The 18,456-nt window shown below is 36.0% G+C and overlaps 2 protein-coding genes across 2 annotated transcripts in view; both read right to left on the reverse strand.

The window, feature by feature from the left end:
- The window catches only part of LOC123527040 (RNA-binding protein 25-like), a 217,220-nt gene that overhangs the window by 15,744 nt on the left and 183,020 nt on the right, over positions 1-18,456 (reverse strand). The window lies entirely within an intron of this gene.
- On the reverse strand, positions 1,927-11,881 carry LOC123546668 (uncharacterized). The gene is made up of 5 exons (XM_053520263.1): positions 11,642-11,881; positions 10,257-10,717; positions 7,009-7,186; positions 6,515-6,712; positions 1,927-4,515 (listed from the first exon to the last, which is right to left on the reverse strand). The coding sequence occupies exons 3-5, from the start codon at positions 7,136-7,138 to the stop codon at positions 4,223-4,225; spliced, it is 621 nt and encodes a 206-aa protein (XP_053376238.1). The 5' UTR covers positions 7,139-7,186; positions 10,257-10,717; positions 11,642-11,881; the 3' UTR covers positions 1,927-4,222.

Genomic DNA, 18,456 nt, shown 5'->3' on the forward strand with positions numbered 1-18,456 from the left:
AAAAATTCTAAGTTAAAAAGGGGCATAATTCTGTCAAAATTCATATCAGAGTTATGGCGATTGTTTCTCCTGGTGTAGACTTTGATAGTAAATAATATTTTAAGTTTGAAGTCAATTGCTTTGATAGTAACAGAGATATTTGACTTTATCAAAAACTTTAACCAACGGCAACAGCGACGCCGGGGCGAGTGCAATAGCTCTACTTTTTAGCTCACCTGAGCCAAAGGCTCATGGTGAGCTTTTGTGACCGCTCAATGTCCGGCATCCGGCGTGCGTCTTCTTGTCCAAAACCGCATGGCGTAGAGCCATACTAATTGGCATGTGACGTCATCTAATGGTCCTCTATGAAGATTGTTCAAATTTTTTAAGATACAGCCTTGAAATTTAGATGACCTGTACAGTTTTGCACACTGATCTTAAAACTGACTTTCAGTGACCATGAATGTGACCTACTGACCTACTTTCTAATATTTAGCATCAGCTTGCCATTTGAAACATGTAGCTCATGTTACTCAGGTGAGCGATTCAGGGTCATCATGACCCTCTTGTTCTTCGAAAAGTCGAGCTAAAAATAGTCCAAACAAGAATTTGCTATGAGACCTCTGTTAAAGTCAAAGCCGTATACAAATTTTGTAGAGAATTTAATAAAGGGCCGTAACATAAATTAAAGAGTATCTCTGGGGGTATATTGGAATCGCGTGCAGTTGTGTATTTGTCTGTAAAGAAAGGTTAATCCACACTATTTCTCACCATTTTTGAGATTGAGTGTCATGCGTTAGAACTACGTCCCTAGGTCTAAGGTAAAGATAACAGAGGCCAAAGGTCTGATACAAGAATGACATTGTCTGGAGCATGTCGTCTCCATGCAGAGGGATTTTGATGCAACTTGGTACATTTGTTCAACACCATGAGGCAAATTTAATTTGAGATTAACTTCCCTTTGTTATTTCTATAAAGAAGTTGTATTGTACCATTTATATTACTGGTCGTGGTGAAAAATTGAGACCATTTTTCCGTATTGCAACATGCATGTTACAATTTTAGGTATATTTTGACTTATTTCTACTTTGTAGAGTTTTGTGTGACTTTAAATATGGAGTTTTTTTCTTGTATTGGTCCAAAAAAATTCCATATGCCAAAACAGGTGCTTGTGTAAAACAGTTTGACGCTGCAAAAAAAGTATAAATGTTACTTTATTAGACATAAGGCAGACTCGACATTCTGCCCTTGTGCATGGAGTATTTCTATTTGTGACAAACTTTATTAAATTTTATCTAAATCGAGTCAAAATGTGACCTAAAGTGTATCAAAGTTTTATCTAAGATTTGACCTAGCTATTGATCATACATGACCCAAATTCCAACCAGACAAATATCCTGATCAAGCATCCTCAAGATTGGGTCAAAAATATGACCTTATAAGTTTCCTTCAAACACATGAATTTTTTTTATCCTAACAACCCATATACACACTCAACCTAGATTTTATCTAGGCATGCAAAGACACTAATTTCATCAAGATTTGGTTATTACTGTGACCTCTCATTTACACAATTGTTGAAGATGGACTCGGATTTCAATGAAATCTCTCCCCATTTGAGAAGAGATAACCAGAAAATGTATAACTTTTTTAGTTTGATCTTGACCCAGTTAAAACTGACGGGATCAGCTGCTGTGAGCAATTATCTGTTTACTATTTTTGTAACTTACATCTTGAATAAGACACTTTTATCACAGAATTTACACGAAACTTGGCGATATAATCACCTTGTGTCTTACATGGTTTTATGTCACTGGTCAGCAAACTCCTGTGCAAAGTCCGGTTGATATTTGGGCCTTTTTCACTGAACTTTGTTTTTGGGTAAGCAGTTTTTATTTGATGTATTTTGGGAGGGTATGGGGTGTACATTAAAAATCCAACAACTGGTGGGGAAAAACATTTATTCAAGATGGCTGCCATGTTAATGAGAAGTGCTAGTTACTCTAAATATAATGACCTTTTATGCAGTTATAAACAGCAAAAAAACATTTATTCAAGATGGCTGCCATGTTAATGAGAAGTGCTAGTTACTCTAAATATAGACCTTTTACGCAGTTATAAACAGCAAAAAATTAAATGATTTTCAACATTATATTTTTTATCTTTCATCATATTGATTTTTATTCTTTATGCTATATAGATATACAAATGTACTACCAAATACAGATTAACTGATACTGGTTCTGATAATAAACTGATAGAAAATGAGGTTACCTGTATCTTTTTTATTTCTGCAAATTTTATCTATCTTTGGGGCATCAAAATAAAGCCTAGCTCTTACTGAATAATTGACATAATTAAATTCATATTTAGTAAGCAAACTCACAAAAATGAGGCCTTAAAAGGGATATGTACCTGAGCTGTCACCGTTCTGACTACTATTCCGATGCTATTCAAACTCGACCTAGATTTCATCAAACAATCATTCTGATTAAATTTCATGAAAATCTCTTGAAACATACTGCCTCTATTGCATACACAAGGGGTTTCTCCGATTTGACCTAGTGACCTAGTCTTTTACCCCAGATGACCCATATTCAAACTGCTTAGACTTCACCAAGGCAATCATCCCGACCAAATTTCATGAAAATCAATTGGAAAATACAGCCTCTGTCACATACACAAGGTTTTTCATTGATTTGACCTTGTGACCTAGTTTTTGACCCCGTATTACCCATTTTTGAACTTGACCTAGATCTCATCAAGGTAATTATTCTTACAAAATTTCATGAAAATCAGTTGAAAAATACAGCCTCTATCGCATACACAAGGTTTTTCTCCGATTTGACCTAGTGACCTAGTCTTTTACCCCCAGATGACCCATATTCAAACTGCCTAGACTTCATCAAGGCAAACATCCCGACCAAATTTCATGAAAATCAATTGAAAAATACAGCCTCTGTCACATACACAAGGTTTTTCTGATTTAATCTAGTGACCTAGTTTTTAACCCCAAATGACCAATTTTCAAACTTGGCCTAGATTTCATCAAGGTAATCATTCTGACAAAATTTCATGAAGATCAGCTGAAACAAGGAGCTGCGTTCAATAAACGCTTGATGCCCCCGGTGAAATCCTTGTCGGTACAAAGCAATCTAAGTCCGAAACCAGGTCGAGTTCAGGTGATGTCTGAAGATGAGGAATGTTTACAGGTTACATCTGCATTAGTATCAAGTCATTCTTGTTAGGGGTATTGATGCTAGATGAAATGGTACCACTTGGTTAACCTCGTATGGATGGACGAACGGACAGGACAATCACTATATGCCTCCAGCATCAGTAGATGCTGGGGGCATAAAAGTACAGCCTCTATCGCATACACAAGCTAAATGTTGACAGACGACAGACACACGTCGTACATAGAGCGATCACAAAAACTCACCTGAGGTGAGCTAAAAACAAGGAAGTAGGTCAAGGTTACAGTCCGGTGACCCTTATCACTTTGGGTCATCAGGTAAATATAATAGAACTGTGTAGGAAATATGACCTGATAATTTCTGAAGTATTTTTTCATATATAACTCATATATCACATGCTGATTAACATTCCTGTTAAGTTTTGTTACTCTGCGTCAAATACTTTTGAAGCTAGGCGCGACACAACACTAAAGTTACCAATTTTTACAAAGTCAGGGGCCATAACTCCTACATGACTGAATGAATCTGGACGCGAAACCATAGGTGCACAACTACACATGCTGACCAACATTCCTGTAAAGTTTTGTGACTCTACGTCAAATACTTTTGGAGCTAGGCACGACACAACATTCTCGGAAGGACGGACTGACGGACGGACAAGGGCAAATCTATATGCCCTCTCCCCAAAAAAGTGGGGGCATAAAAATTGATTGTACCACAGAGAAGTGGTCTTGATTTTTCCATACAGCCAGTAATAAAAAAGTAACAATATTATCTATTTACAGTAAAACAAAGGGCTGTAATTCTAAAAACAACAGGGCCAAGATAGCCCTAGTTCGCTCACAAGAGAAACACACCATAACAGTACCAATAGTAAACAATATTGAAACACACCAAACAGTAAACATTAACATGTTTGACCTAGTTATTTCATGGGAAAAATATTCTGGTCCATTTTCATTAGGATTGGACCAAAAATGTGGTCTCTTCAGTTTAAACGTTTTCTTTCTATGATTTGATGTTCACGACATAAAATATCCATCGAATTAAGCTGAGCCAAAGCCATAAGAACACACAATAATATTCATCATAGTTTCCTCGAATAAACTGTAATTCTGTAGATCTCTTGTTCGAGAAAATGTTATCGATGGTGCGCACGTGTTCACCTTTGGTAAATGACAGGAGATATGGTCGAATTCGATTAAACCGCAGTCTATGTTCAAAGGGATTCTCGTACACCCCAGAAGCGCCTGCAAGGCGTGACCAATACTGAGAGTGACCTCTTGCTCGGTTGCATCTTCTACATGTAAATCTACCCATGGTGTAGTTACTTTGCCCTCTGAAAGATGTTGATAAAAAGTCAATGAAGTACTGTTATACAAAACAAGTGAATGAAGTATTTCCATACAATACAAAGTCCCCTACTGGAAGGCACCTAATTTTCTCTACTGCAGTATAACATGAATGATATCTGTCAATGATGTATAAACAATAGTGTACTATATATACAATATGTTATAACAACACCGATTATAAAAAAGTTATCATATAAGTTATTCATAGTAACAACAAAGTGAAATTAATCCTTAAAAAATATATATATATTACTCGTGTTGTTTATACAAATGAAGAAACACAATGTAAAAACAACAACAACACAACAAGAAAAACATTTTAAGCGAATTTCAGGGTTTGAACTCGCGTTAAACCGCCAGTTTCCATTTTGGTCATTATTTTCGGAAATTGTTTTATATAAACTTAAAATACAAGAGGACCATCATGGTCCTGAATCGCTCACCTGTCCCCACATGACCCAGTTTTAAACCGAGTATGACGTCGTTTTTTTCTGTTATTTGACATTGTGACCTAGTTTTTGAGCTCATGTGACCCAGTGTTGAATCTGACCTAGATATCATCAAGACAAAAATTCTAACCAATTTTCATGAAGATCCATTGAAAAATATGGCCTCTAGAGAGGTCACAAGAAGCTATTTATAGTAACATAAAAGGGAAGTAATTAAAAAAAATATTGTAAGTGAACAAAAGAAGGATCTGCCAAGTTGTGTGCAAGTCTGGTTAAAATCAAATCATAAATGAAGCTGCTATTGTGCAGACAAGGTCAAAATAGCTAATTTTGGCCCTTTCAGGGGCCGTAACTCTTGAACCCATTACGGGATCTAGTTGGTTCAAAAAAGGAACCTAAATCTTATGGCGACACAAATTTTGTGCAAGTTTGGTTAAATTCAAATCATAAATGAAGCTGCTATTGTGCAGACAAGGTCAAAATAGTTATTTCTGGCCCTTTCAGGGGCCATAACTCTGGAACCCATGATGGAATCTGGCCAGTTCAAGAAAGGAACCAAGATCTTATGGTGATACAAGTTGTGTGCAAGTTTGGTTAAATTCAAATCATAAATGAAGCTGCTATTGTGCAAACAAGGTCAAAATAACCAATTCTGACCCTTTCAGGGGCCATAACTCTGGAACCTATGAAGGAATCTGGCCAGTTCAAGAAAGGAACCAAGATTTTATGGTGATACAAGTTGTGTGCAAGTTTGGTAAAAATCAAATCATAAATAAAGCTGCTATTGTGCAGACAAGGTCAAAAAAGCTAACTTTGGCCCTTCAGGGACCATAACTCTGGAACCCATAACGGGATCTGACCAGTTCGAGAAAGGAACCAAGATGTTATGGTGATACAAGTCGTATGCAAGTTTGGTTAAAATAAAATCATAAATGAAACCACTATTGTGCAGACAAGAAATTGTTGATGCACAAAAATAGCAAATTCTGGCACTTTAAGGGGCAATAACTCTAGAACCCATGATGGGATCTGGCCAATTTTCGAAAGGAACTGAGATATCACGCCAATACAAGTTTTGTACAAGTTTGATCAAAATTGCCTGCAAAATGTGATCTCTATCTTGTTCACCAGAAATTGTGAACGGACGGACGAAGGGCGATCACAAAAGCTCACCCTGTCACTATGTGACAGGTGAGCTAAAAACTGCTTTAAAGGTCAAGGTCATTGTGACTTTCAATTTTGATCTAATAGGCCTATACCAATAGGTGTCTTCTACTAAAATGGACCAATCATCCTAAGAAAATTGAAGTCCCAGGGTCAAATAATATTCAAATTACCATGCGAAAACAAAATTGAACTGTTTTCATAGTCAGTCATGGTGACCTTGATCTCTGACCTATTCTGCCTAAAACATTAAGTGGCATCTATCCTATTGGGCTAATTATCCTGTTAAGGATGTTATTGAAACATCATAACAAAATAACTGCCTATTCAATATGGATATCTGTTTTGAAATAAGCATACAACTACTTACTTTCAATTTTCTTGAGAAATTTATTCCAATTGTAAATGATCACTTCTTCTATGGATTTTTCTTCAGCAACAGACGAGAAGCTAGGCTTAAAGAACAACACAACATCATCTGCCTTAGGGTCTAAATCTTCACAAAAGTAGTTCATAGCTTCCTCAGTATGTTGTTGTAGGAGTTTCAGAACATCGTGTAGTTTGAGACCTACAAATTCATAACAAGAGCTGTCATTAAGACATCATACTCAACCAATGAAAGCAATCACTCGTAATAATGACTTTACAGACATACCAGCATGCCTATAACCTTTTTTCATTTCTGAAAATGTGTGAAACTTCCATGAGAATCTTTAAATAAGGTAAAGATGGCCATAACTTTCACCATTGTCAATGTAAAATAAATAAGTCAAATGAACCATTTCTGCAACAGCTTCTTTTTCAACATTTACAGTTCATCTAATGATGTTTTGCCTATCAAAACTAAGAAGAGAATACTTTTACCTTCCACGAACTGATTAATAGGTGCCATAAATCGATAGAGTAGAAAGTGTCCTTTCAGAGCAGAAACAGCTTGACTCTTGTTGGTAAAAGTCAGGACCTGGCTGTACCCAGTTTCCTGCAGAAATGACATAGTCTCGTTAAACACATCACCAATACTTTCTAGAGTTGCATCTTCAATCTGAAATTAAACAGGAGTCATGAATAACCTTAATTGCTCACCTACGTAATTGGGCCTACATCTTTTATAGTGTAAACAGGCATTTCCGAGAATCATAATTTGCACAATCTAGGTAGCGGTTCACTGGACAGAATCTAAGGGGATAATTTGAACAAATTTGTTAAAGGACCATTAGATGATGCCACATACTAAATATCAAAGCCCTAGCTCCTGTGGTTTTTGACAAGGAATTTTTTTTATGTTTTTCATGTATGGAATTCATTTCTTTGACTATATTTCAATGAGATTCATTGACATACTTCTTAAGTTTCATCAAAATTGGACTGGTGGTTTAAGCTGAGAGGTGTTAACAGATGACTGACACCGGATGGAAGACGCCTGACAATCACAGACCAAAAAAGCTAACCCTTGAGCACCTCATGCTCAGGTGAGCTGAAAACACCATATAAATATAATTCTAAGCAAATGGGGGTGTAATTCATAAAATATTGATGCAAGAGTTATGCATCTTGTGTCATATGATGAGGGTGATGATAAGGAACAACTACTTCAACTTTGAATCAAATGCATTTTGTAATAACCGAAAATGCATCAAAACTAACCTTTAAATCTAAGTAAAAGGAGACATAATTCATGAAAAATTTATGCCCAAGTTATGCATCTTGTGTCATATGATGTGGGTGATGATGTTGAGCAACTATTTTAATAGGAATGAAATCCATTTATTATTAACAGAATTAGAGTGAAAGTGCATCAAAACTTTAACCTGAAGACCCTGTATCACTCACCTGAAGAAAGAATGTCAGTAGGTCACATTCATGGTCAATGAAGTCATTTTTAAGATAGGTGTGCCAAACTGTACATGTCGACCAAATTTTAAAAAAACAAAGAAGTAGGTCAGTAGGTCACATTCCATATGACCAAGATTCGAACTTGACCTAAAGATTATCAAGGTTACCATTTTGACCAAGTTTCATGAAGAAACAGGTTATCAATACGGCCTCTAGTGTTACAAGCTTTTCCTTTGATTTGACCTCCTGGTGCCCTAGTTTTTGACCCAATCTGACCCAGATATGAACTTGACATAAAGATCATCAAGATAAATATTCTAACCATGTTTTATTATGGTATGGTCATACATGTGGCCTCTAGAGTGTTAACTAGCTTTTCCTTTGATTTGAGCTGGTGACCCAGTAGGACAGCTCTCCTTATACTTCATATAGTCCAGCTAAAATGGAGGTCAAGCTGGAAACAAGAGATGACCTGAAACTAACCAACTTACACATATGAATAGAATGCTTTTCTTGCATAACACATCAGTTATCCTGTTTTTGCATGAGAGACATTTCATCCATGCAAAGAAAAGTATGCATCTTGCAATTTGCACTATGTACATATGAGTATTCAGAAAGTGACTTTCAATTAACATTGACATTGCTAGGCCAAAAAATGTTTTGCATTATTTACACACATCCCACTACTTGTATTCTTTTTTACTATGTACTTATGACAGTGTTGAAGTTATTGCAGGATCCATTTTTGATGCAAGTACACATAATGGGCAAATCTCTAGTCCCATCCCACGAGACCTGTAGGGGACTAACAAGGGCCATACATTTTTTTTTATTTTAGGTCCCTTGCGGGCAACCCCCTTTTTTTTTTATACACGATACTTAAAGATACTGTTCATATATATATACATAAACTTGACAATAATATGGTTAACATAGTCTTATTTTCAATTTAGGTTTAAATATCATGTATTTAATAATATGAAATGTAAAGAAAATTAATGATATTTTTGTTGCTATCCCACTTAATAGAAGAGTTTAGAAATAAAATAACATGAAAAGGACTATGTCAAAAGGATAAAAAAGGTGGGGGTGGTGGTGGTGGTGGGGGGGGGGGGTGAAGTAATGATTGTATCATCTTTTACACTGTTGTAGATGTTTAAAAGATTGAACAATTGAGAGACAAAAAAGTAATGAGATGTCAAAGGAATCTGCCATTTCCGTTTGAAGAGGTCTAGTTTTTCCTTTCTAAAAGCTGTTTCTTTTTCCAATAAGATTCTGTTTTCTAAGATCTTATAAAAACTTTCTATTTTTGGGATTGTTTTACAATTTTTCATTTGCAGAAAATAAAACTTGCAAAGAATAATTATAAAATTTATAGCGGCATTTGTTAAACCTTGTTCTTGTATACCAAAACAATTTTTCCGAAGATTGAAATTTATATCGATGCTTTTTGTTTTTAAGTAATCGCTAAGTTAACTCCACATATTTTGTGCAACTGAGAATTCCCCCCAAAAAATGTGTTCTAATGTTTCATCATGCATATTGCAAAAATCACATAGTCTTGATGATGTTAGCTGACATTTATATAGGTATGTATTGGTTGGAATTAATCTCATTAGGAATTTGTATTGGAAGTTTCTCAATGTAGTATCGATTGTTGACACAAAAGGGGTTGAAAATATTTTCTTCAATTTTTGTTTACTTTCTTTTTCAGTAAGTCTTTCCCATTTTCTTAGTGGGGGAATTATTTCTTCTTTCGTATTTTTTATTTGTATATTATATAAGATTTTATTTGGATATTTCATTTTCTTGGCTTTCCATTAAAGTTTCATCTCTATTTTGTGTTATTATTTCTTCTCTTAACTTTAATGTCTTAAAAGCAGATATGGCATGAATAATTTTATGTAGTTCAAGAAACTATGTGTAGAAAAATTGTACATTTGCAGTGCCTTTTCAAAAGAAACAAAAACTGTTTGACCTAAAGTCATATAATTGTTCGACATATCTGTTCACTTTATCATATCATTCTTTAAAAAAATACTGTTTCATTACTACTTCTTATATTTGAATTGTTCCATATAATATGACTGTTTATCATGGGAATGCTGTTTTCATAGTTCATACTAGTATTCTGGATATTGAACCAAGATAAAAGAATGTCTTTTAGGAACAGATTTATTTAAATTCTATACTGAGTGATCTATTTGAGCAATTGGATACCCTTGAAAACTTGAAGACGACAGCTCTCATTCTTTGAGTAAGTCAAGATAAAATACCTGCTTTATCACAGCTCTTACATCTTCTCGCTGAATTTCATCTTTCTCCAGAGTTCTGAAATCTGGCTCTCTCCCTTCTAAGATATATGCAGCAATATATCTGTTTAGGCACCTTGGGCCTGGATGGCCGTTGAGAACCGCCACTGCAACAGCCTTCCCAATAAGACAATACTGTTTTTTTTTCCAACAGATTTGGCTTCAAACTAAATGTGTTCCCTTCAAATACATCTGTCTCCTTAAACAGTAGTGTGAAATATTCTCTAAGCAGTCCTCCTGCGTCAACCCCTTCTTCACCAATGAAATGAACTCTGATAGTTTTCTGCCAGTCCTGAGCATCAGCCTCTTCAAGTTGTTCAACAGCTGTTGAAATAAACAGTCGTCTCACAACATTAATATTCCATGGACTTTCTGTTCTGTCATCTATTTCCCGTCTTTTTTTATCAAATTCCTCCAACAGTGTTCTATACAGGAATGTAAAAGTAAACATTACTGTTAGTAATTGTGATGATTCAATTTTACCTAGACACACAAACTAATCTTTAGACAGCAGTTACTCTTGATGGAAAGAAATAGTTTGTGCCAAACTGAAGCATTCTATTTTTGTATATATCATACTTACTCATTCCACTTTCAGTCTTTCTTAAACAAGAGTGTTTTAAAAACAGGAAAGGGGCATATAATTAACATATAATTCTGGGCAGGTTTGCAACAGTCTTTATCTAAATCGAATTGCATACAATACAACGACCCTTCTTTTTTCACACAAAGCTAAAGCGACCAAATTTATTAACTTAATTTTACATTAACAGCTCATCAAATAAAGACTACTAGAATGACTACTGCTGTAAATTATTTTGCAGTCAGACCACAGACGTAGTGACATTTTTTTCAAAACAGCTAAGAAAGAACTGTAATCGTGTCCCTAACACATGTATGCCCTCCCAGTCTATATCTTTGTCTGAAGAAAAACACTATTTCAGAAAGCTGAACATTTTTGTTTATAACTACAATGCAATACAGTAAAAGTTTTAGTTAATTTTGTGAGAGACACATCAAGGGTGTTCATCTGTCAATGTTTGAGGTAAATCCTTCCAACAGTGTGTGATGAGTTGGACTCTCAAGATTTGTTCAGTACAGTACAGTATAGATCTATTAGGCGTAAAGTAATATAGGGTTGTAACTCCGGTAACAAGAGGACCAAGACGGCCCTGTATCACTTATGGCCCATTAAAATTTCCACAAACTGCCCATTACAAGATCCAAGGAAGTATTTCAAATCCCATAGTTTATAGCAATGTGACGGTCTGGACAGGAGGGGGTAGAGTGTTAATTAACTGTTATATAAAATGTACAACAATGACAATGAATTAATCATTTGACTGTACCTGTTAGTGTTGCTGAGCACTAAACTCTGACCAGCCTCTGCATAACAAGGATCCCCACAACTGGCAGCATGTACAGTGAGTATTTGAAGAGGAAATGTCTTCTGACATACAGGACAGACTTCCTCCTTGCTTGCTGACTCATGCCTGTTTGTAATATGCAAGTGCTTAGATGATACACAAATGTAGGATCAGTATGAAAATGCACAGTAAATGCACTACCAATGTGATAATTCATTCTCTTCATTAGAACATTTCTATCAATCTTAGCGAGTTCTGAAGCTTTGGAGAAAGAATAAAATAAAATATAAATAACTACATAAATCTTCTACATATATGTAGTTCGTAATACGTCATTTAAAGAACGAGAGTCATCTTACACCCCGGGGTGTAAGATGGATTTTTCCAGCACCGGTAAAAATACCGGAAATCCCCGTCTGGTATGCAAGAAACAGCATATATGTCGTGAAGTACCCTGGCAAAAGCCGTATCACTAATAATGAAACTACAATTAAGGATCACAACTTAATGATGTCATTAAAATTACTCCGAAGCAAGCTTATATCTCCTTGATATATCTCTTCTAAGAAAGGAAATCTGCACAACATTTGTTCAAGTCCAGTAAGCTGATGCTGAGACAGCTTCAGCTATGACTAAAAGTAATTAATACCTCCACTTACATTCTGTTCTTGAAGATAAAAGTTAAAATAACAAAAACACAATCAACGAAAATGTATAATATGGACTGAAATTCTAAGTTAAAGTGGGAGATAATTCATTAAACATTGGTACCAGAGTTATGGACCTTGTGTCATATGATGTGGGAGATGATGTGGAACAACTACTTTCAGTTTGAATCACATCCATTTCGTAATAATTAAGATAGAGTGAAAGTGCATCGAAACTTTAACCCGGATTCTAAGTAAAAAGGCGGATAATTTATGAAATATTGGTGTTAGAGTTATGGCCCTTGTGCCATATGATGTGGGTGATGCTGAGGAATAACTATTTTAAGTTTGAAGCAAATCCATCTATTAATTACAGACATAAGGAGAAACTAGAAATGTGTCCATGGGACACAGATGCCCCCACTACATGACAAAGGACAGGGGCCATAACTCCTACAATACTGAATGAATCCGGACGCAAAACCCCAGGTGCACAACTGCACATGCTGACCAACATTCCTGTAAACTTTGGTGACTCTAGGTCAAATACTTTTGGAGCTATGTGCGACACAACATTAAAATGACCAATTTTTTACTAAGTCAGGGGCTATAACTTCTACTTGACTGAATGAATCTGGACGTGAAACTCCAGGTGCAAAACTACACATGCTGACCAACATTCCTGTAAAGTTTTGTGACTCTACATCAAATACTTTCAGAGCTAGGCCCGACACAACACTAAAATGACTAATTTTAACAAAGTCAGGGGCCATAACTCCTACATGACTGAATGAATCCAGACGCGAAACCATAGGTGCACAACTACACATGCTGACCAGCATTCCTGTAAAGTTTTGTGACTCTAGGTCAAATACTTTTGGAGCTAGGCGCGACACAACATTATGAGCTTTTGTGATCACCCTTCTTCAGTCCGTCCGTCCGTCAACAATTTCTTGTCTGCACGATAGTGGTTTCATTTATGATTTTATTTTAACCAAACTTGCACACAACTTGTATCACCATAAGATCTCGGTTCCTTTCTTGAACTGGCCAGATCCCAATATGGGTTCCAGAGTTATGGCCCCTGAAAGGGCCAAAATTAGCTATTTTGACCTTGTCTGCAAAATAGCAGCTTTATTTTTGATTAGATTTTTACCAAACTGGCACACAACTTGTATCACCTTAAAATCTTGGTTCCTTTCTTGAACTGGCCAGATTCCAATATGGGTTCCAGACTTATGGCCCCTGAAAGGGCCAGAATTAGCTATTTTGACCTTGTCTGCACAATAGCAGCTTCTTTATGATTTGAATTTAATCAAACTTGCACAAAACTTGTGTCGTCATAAGATCTCAGTTCCTTTATTGAACCGGCCAGATCCCATAATGGGTTTCAGAGTTATGGCCCCTGAAAGGGCCAAAATTAGGTATTTTGACCTTGTCTGCACAATAGCAGCTTCATTTATGATTTGATTTTAACCAAACTTGCACACAACTTGTATCACCACAAGATCTTGGTTCCTTTCTTGAACTGGCCAGATTCCCTCATGGGTTCCAGAGTTATGGCCCCCTAAAGGTCCAAAATTGGTTATTTTGGCTTTTGCAGCCATATAGAGACTTCATTTATGGTTTGATTTGATACAAACTTCCAAAATATCTTCAACAACAATAAATCTTGGATTCCATGACAAATCAGATCCAATTGTAGGTTCCAGAGTTATTTTATATCTGATTACCTCCCCTGATTGTAATCAAAATGAATTTATATCAGTAAGTACTTATAGGACTTATTTGAAATTTCATTATTGTCATTAGATGGACTGACCCAATCAGGGTAGATAACTATGGACTAATTTTATGTCAAAATACCTCCCTTTATTTCAAATTAAAATGGGTATATCTCCATAACTAATGAAGATACAGATCTGAAATTTCATTAATATCAACAGATTTATTTGGCAGATCCTTCTTTTGTTCACTTACAATAATTTTCTTTTTAATTACTTCCCTTTTACATTACTATAAATAGCTTATTTTTAGTAACTTTTTTATTACTGGCTGTAGGGAAAAACCAAGACCACTTTTCTGTGGTACAACATGGATGGTACCTCCAATTTTTAGGTGTATTTTGACATATCTGTACCTTTTAAAAAAAAAAATTTCTTTTTGGTTAAATTTCTTCCCTTTGTTGTTCCTGTCCTTTGGACTTAGATATTTTTTCTGAGGACCTTGTCCTCAAGTGCAATGATAACAGGTGAGCGATTTAGGGCCATCATGGCCCTCTTGTATAGTATATATTTCTACCTGGCCGCTTTGACTGTTAACAATAACTTTATTACATACATGTATAATATAGGAAGTCAAACGTTTTATATTCTATGATATACAACGTTTGCAGCGCACAATTGTGAGAGAACATTATGACATAAATTAACCACCTGATTTCCTGTTCATTACAACTTAGATGAAATTCAGAATAATTTTTTATCATTCATGTTTTACTGAGCATGTTAGAATGAAGATAAACAATGCTTTATTTTGGTTTATTGTCTGATTTACCATGGTCGTTGTTACGATTCTTGGAAATTTGATCACTCTGGCTTATGACTTTGTGGTTCATTGTTTTCTTGTACATCTTAACTCTGAATTGTTTTCTTTTAATCATCTCCAAATCGGTTATACGCCATGTAGAATAATTAACTCGGGCTCCACCAACGTGAAATTATTCCACATGCATATAACCTGTTCATCGCGTTTAAAAATATTCGCACATGTTGAGCTTTTGTGATCGCCCTGTGTCTGTCGTCCGTCCATCGTCAACAATTTGACTGTTAACACTCTAGAGGTCACAATTTTGACCCAATCTAAATGAAACTTGGTCAAAATGTTACCCTCAATAAAATCTTGGACGAGTTCGATACTGGGTCATCTGGGGTCAAAAACTAGGTCACCAGGTCAAATCAAAGGAAAAGCTTGTTAACACTCTAGAGGTCACAATTTCGGCCCAATCTTAATAAATCTTAGTTATAATATTACTCTCAATAAAATCTTGGACGAGTTCGATATTGGGTCATCTGGGTTCAAAAACTAGGTCACCAGGTCAAATCATAGGAAAACCTTGTTAACACTCTAGAGGTCACAATTTTGGCCCAATCTTAATGAAACTTGGTCAGAATATTACTCTCAATAAAATCTTGGATGAGTTCGATATATTGGGTCATCTGGGGTAAAAAACTAGGTCACCAGGTCAAATTAAAGGAAAAGCTTGTTAACACTCTAGAGGTCACAATTTTGGCCCAATCTTAATGAAACTTGGTCAGAATATTACCCTCAATAAAATCTTGGACGAGTTAGATATTGGGTCATCTGGGGTCAAAAACTAGATCACCAGGTCAAATCAAAGGAAAAGCTTGTTAACACTCTAAGGTCACAATTTTGGCCCAATCTTAATGAAACTTGGTCAGAATGTTACTCTCAATAAAATCTTGGACGAGTATGATATAGGGTCATCTGGGGTCAAAAACTAGGTCACCAGGTCAGATCAAAGGAAAAGCTTGTTAACATTCTAGAGGTCATAATTTCGGCCCAATCTTAATGAAACTTGATCAGAATATTACTCTAAATAAAATCTTGGATGAGTTCAATATTGGGTAATGTGGGGTCAAAAACTAGGGCACCTGGTCAAATCAAAGGAAAAGCTTTTTAACACTGTAGAGGCCACATTTATGACTGTATCTTCATGAATTTTGTTCAGAATGTTAATCTTGTTGGTCTCAAGGTCCAGGTTGAATCTGGGTCATGTAGGATCAAAAACTAGGTCACCAGGTCAAATCAAAGGAAAAGCTAGTTAACACTGTAGAGGCCACATTTATGACCATATCTTAATGAAACTTGGTCAGAATGTTGAACTTGATGATCTATAGGTCAAGTTCAAATCTGGATCAGGTGGGGTCGAAAACTAGGTTACAAGATCAAATCAAAGGAAAAGCTTGTTAACACTCTAGAGGCCACATTTATGACTGTATCTTATGAAACTTGGTCAGAATGTTAATTTTGATGATCTTGAGGTCAAGTTCGAATCTGGGTCATGTGGGGTCAAAAACTAGGGGACCGGGTCAAATCAAAGGGAAAGCTATTTAACACTTTAGATATCACATTTATGACCATATCTTTATGAAACTTTGTCAGAATGTTAATCTTGATGATCTTTAGGTGAGCGATACAGGGCCTTCATGGCCCTCTTGTTTTGTAACGTTACTCCATGTTTTATAGGGAAACAAACCTGGTTGTACAAGAAGATATGATTGGTCTGTGAGATACGTTGATATCCTTAGATATGAGAAATATGAATATATTATGAAAAGAAAAGTTTATATTGTTAGACAGGCTTACCAATAGTCGAACTGCATAAGTACTATGTATGACACAAATGTTATTTTCGAAAACATGAGTCTATACAAGCAAACCTTAAAAGTTAAAACATTGAAGTTGTCGTTTTCTTTGTTGTGAAATAAAGTTTGAAGTGAAATATGTTTGCTTTAATGATTTATATGTTTATTAGATGCCTAGTCCCTACAGGTGTTTAGGGTTTGTAAAAGTGGATCCTGCCGTGACTTTGTGTAGATGATATTAGGGGACTTTATTGTTGGCCGGTTGTCTTAAGGTCGTGGATTATTATATATGATATGTTTATTGTGGCCCTGCCCCGCCCCAAAAAACTTTGGTTGAGGGCTTAGGGGGACAAGAGTTGCCCATGTCCGTCTGTCTGAATTTGTGTTGTGCATATCGCAAAAAATTGTGCACTGCCAAACGTGGCCACATTGAGGATTCTCTGATTGGCAGGTCCATTTTTTTACTAAAATTGCTTCATGGAGCCAGTAGATGGATTTCCAACCCCGATCATTTTGATGTTTAAGACATCCCAATATATGGAGCTTCATCTGATGAGTAATAACAAACGGAATCAATTTATATCTGTCCACACGGGTCTGACTGTATGACAAACAAATAAAATCCTGAAGGTAGATGGATTGTGAAATCTACGTTGCTTGTTTGATAAGTAACAATACAATCGAACATTGTTCAATTGTTGGTGTTTCAATTGTTAAGATAATATCGAATATAGACTGACGTGCATCCTGGCTTACCCTGAAAAAGAATAAAATTGAATATTCATTATAAATATATGATAATTGGACCCCATTGTATATAAGTGATTTTTTATACTTTAATGGGTCATCCAAGATCATATCTCTTTTCTGTCATAATATTATAAAGTATATTTTACTTGATCTTTCATGTATTAATTAGCATATCTATTTTAGATTTTTATAAAATTCTAATTAAAGCATTTTAAATATATTGATTATTGTATACATGTATTTTTAATCCCCCGCCACAAGTGGTGGGGGTTATAGGAATGGTCTCCGTCCGTCCTTCCATCCGTCTGTCCGTAACACTTTCGTGTCCGCTCCATATCTCCTAAACCCCATGACGGATTTTCATGAAACTTTGGTCAAATGATCACCTCGTCAAGACGATGTGCAGAACCCGTGAGTCAGCCTTGTCAGCCCAAGGTCAAGGTCACCACTCAAGGTCAAAGGTTTGAGCCTTCCATTTTGTGTCGGTGCTCTATCTCCTAAACATTTTGAAGGAATTTTATAAAACTTTGGGCAAATGATCACCTCATCAAGATGATGTGCAGAAGTCATGAGTCAGCCATGCCAGCTCAAGGTCAAGGTCACAGCTTGGGGTGAAAGGTTTGAGTCTTCCATTTCGTGTCCGCTCTATATCTCCTGAACCCCTTGAAGGAATTTTATAAAACTTTGGTCAAATGATCACCTCATCATGACGATGTGCGAAACCCATGAGTCAACCATGCCGGCTCAAGGTCAAGGTCACAACTTAGGGTGAAAGGTTTGAGCCTTCCATTTTGTGTCCACTCTATATCTCCTGAAACCCTTGAAGGATTTTCATCAAACTTTGGTCAAATAATCACCTCATCAAGGTGATGTGCAGAACTTATGAGTCAGCCATGCCGGCTCAAGGTCAAGGTCACAACTGAAGGTCAAATGTTTGAGCATTCCATTTTGTGTCTGTTCTGTATCTCCTAATTCCCTTGAAGGATTCTTATGAAACTTAGGTCGAATGATC

This window comes from Mercenaria mercenaria, chromosome 1 (assembly GCF_021730395.1).
Source record: "Mercenaria mercenaria strain notata chromosome 1, MADL_Memer_1, whole genome shotgun sequence".
Classification (NCBI taxonomy): Eukaryota; Metazoa; Mollusca; class Bivalvia; order Venerida; family Veneridae; genus Mercenaria; species Mercenaria mercenaria.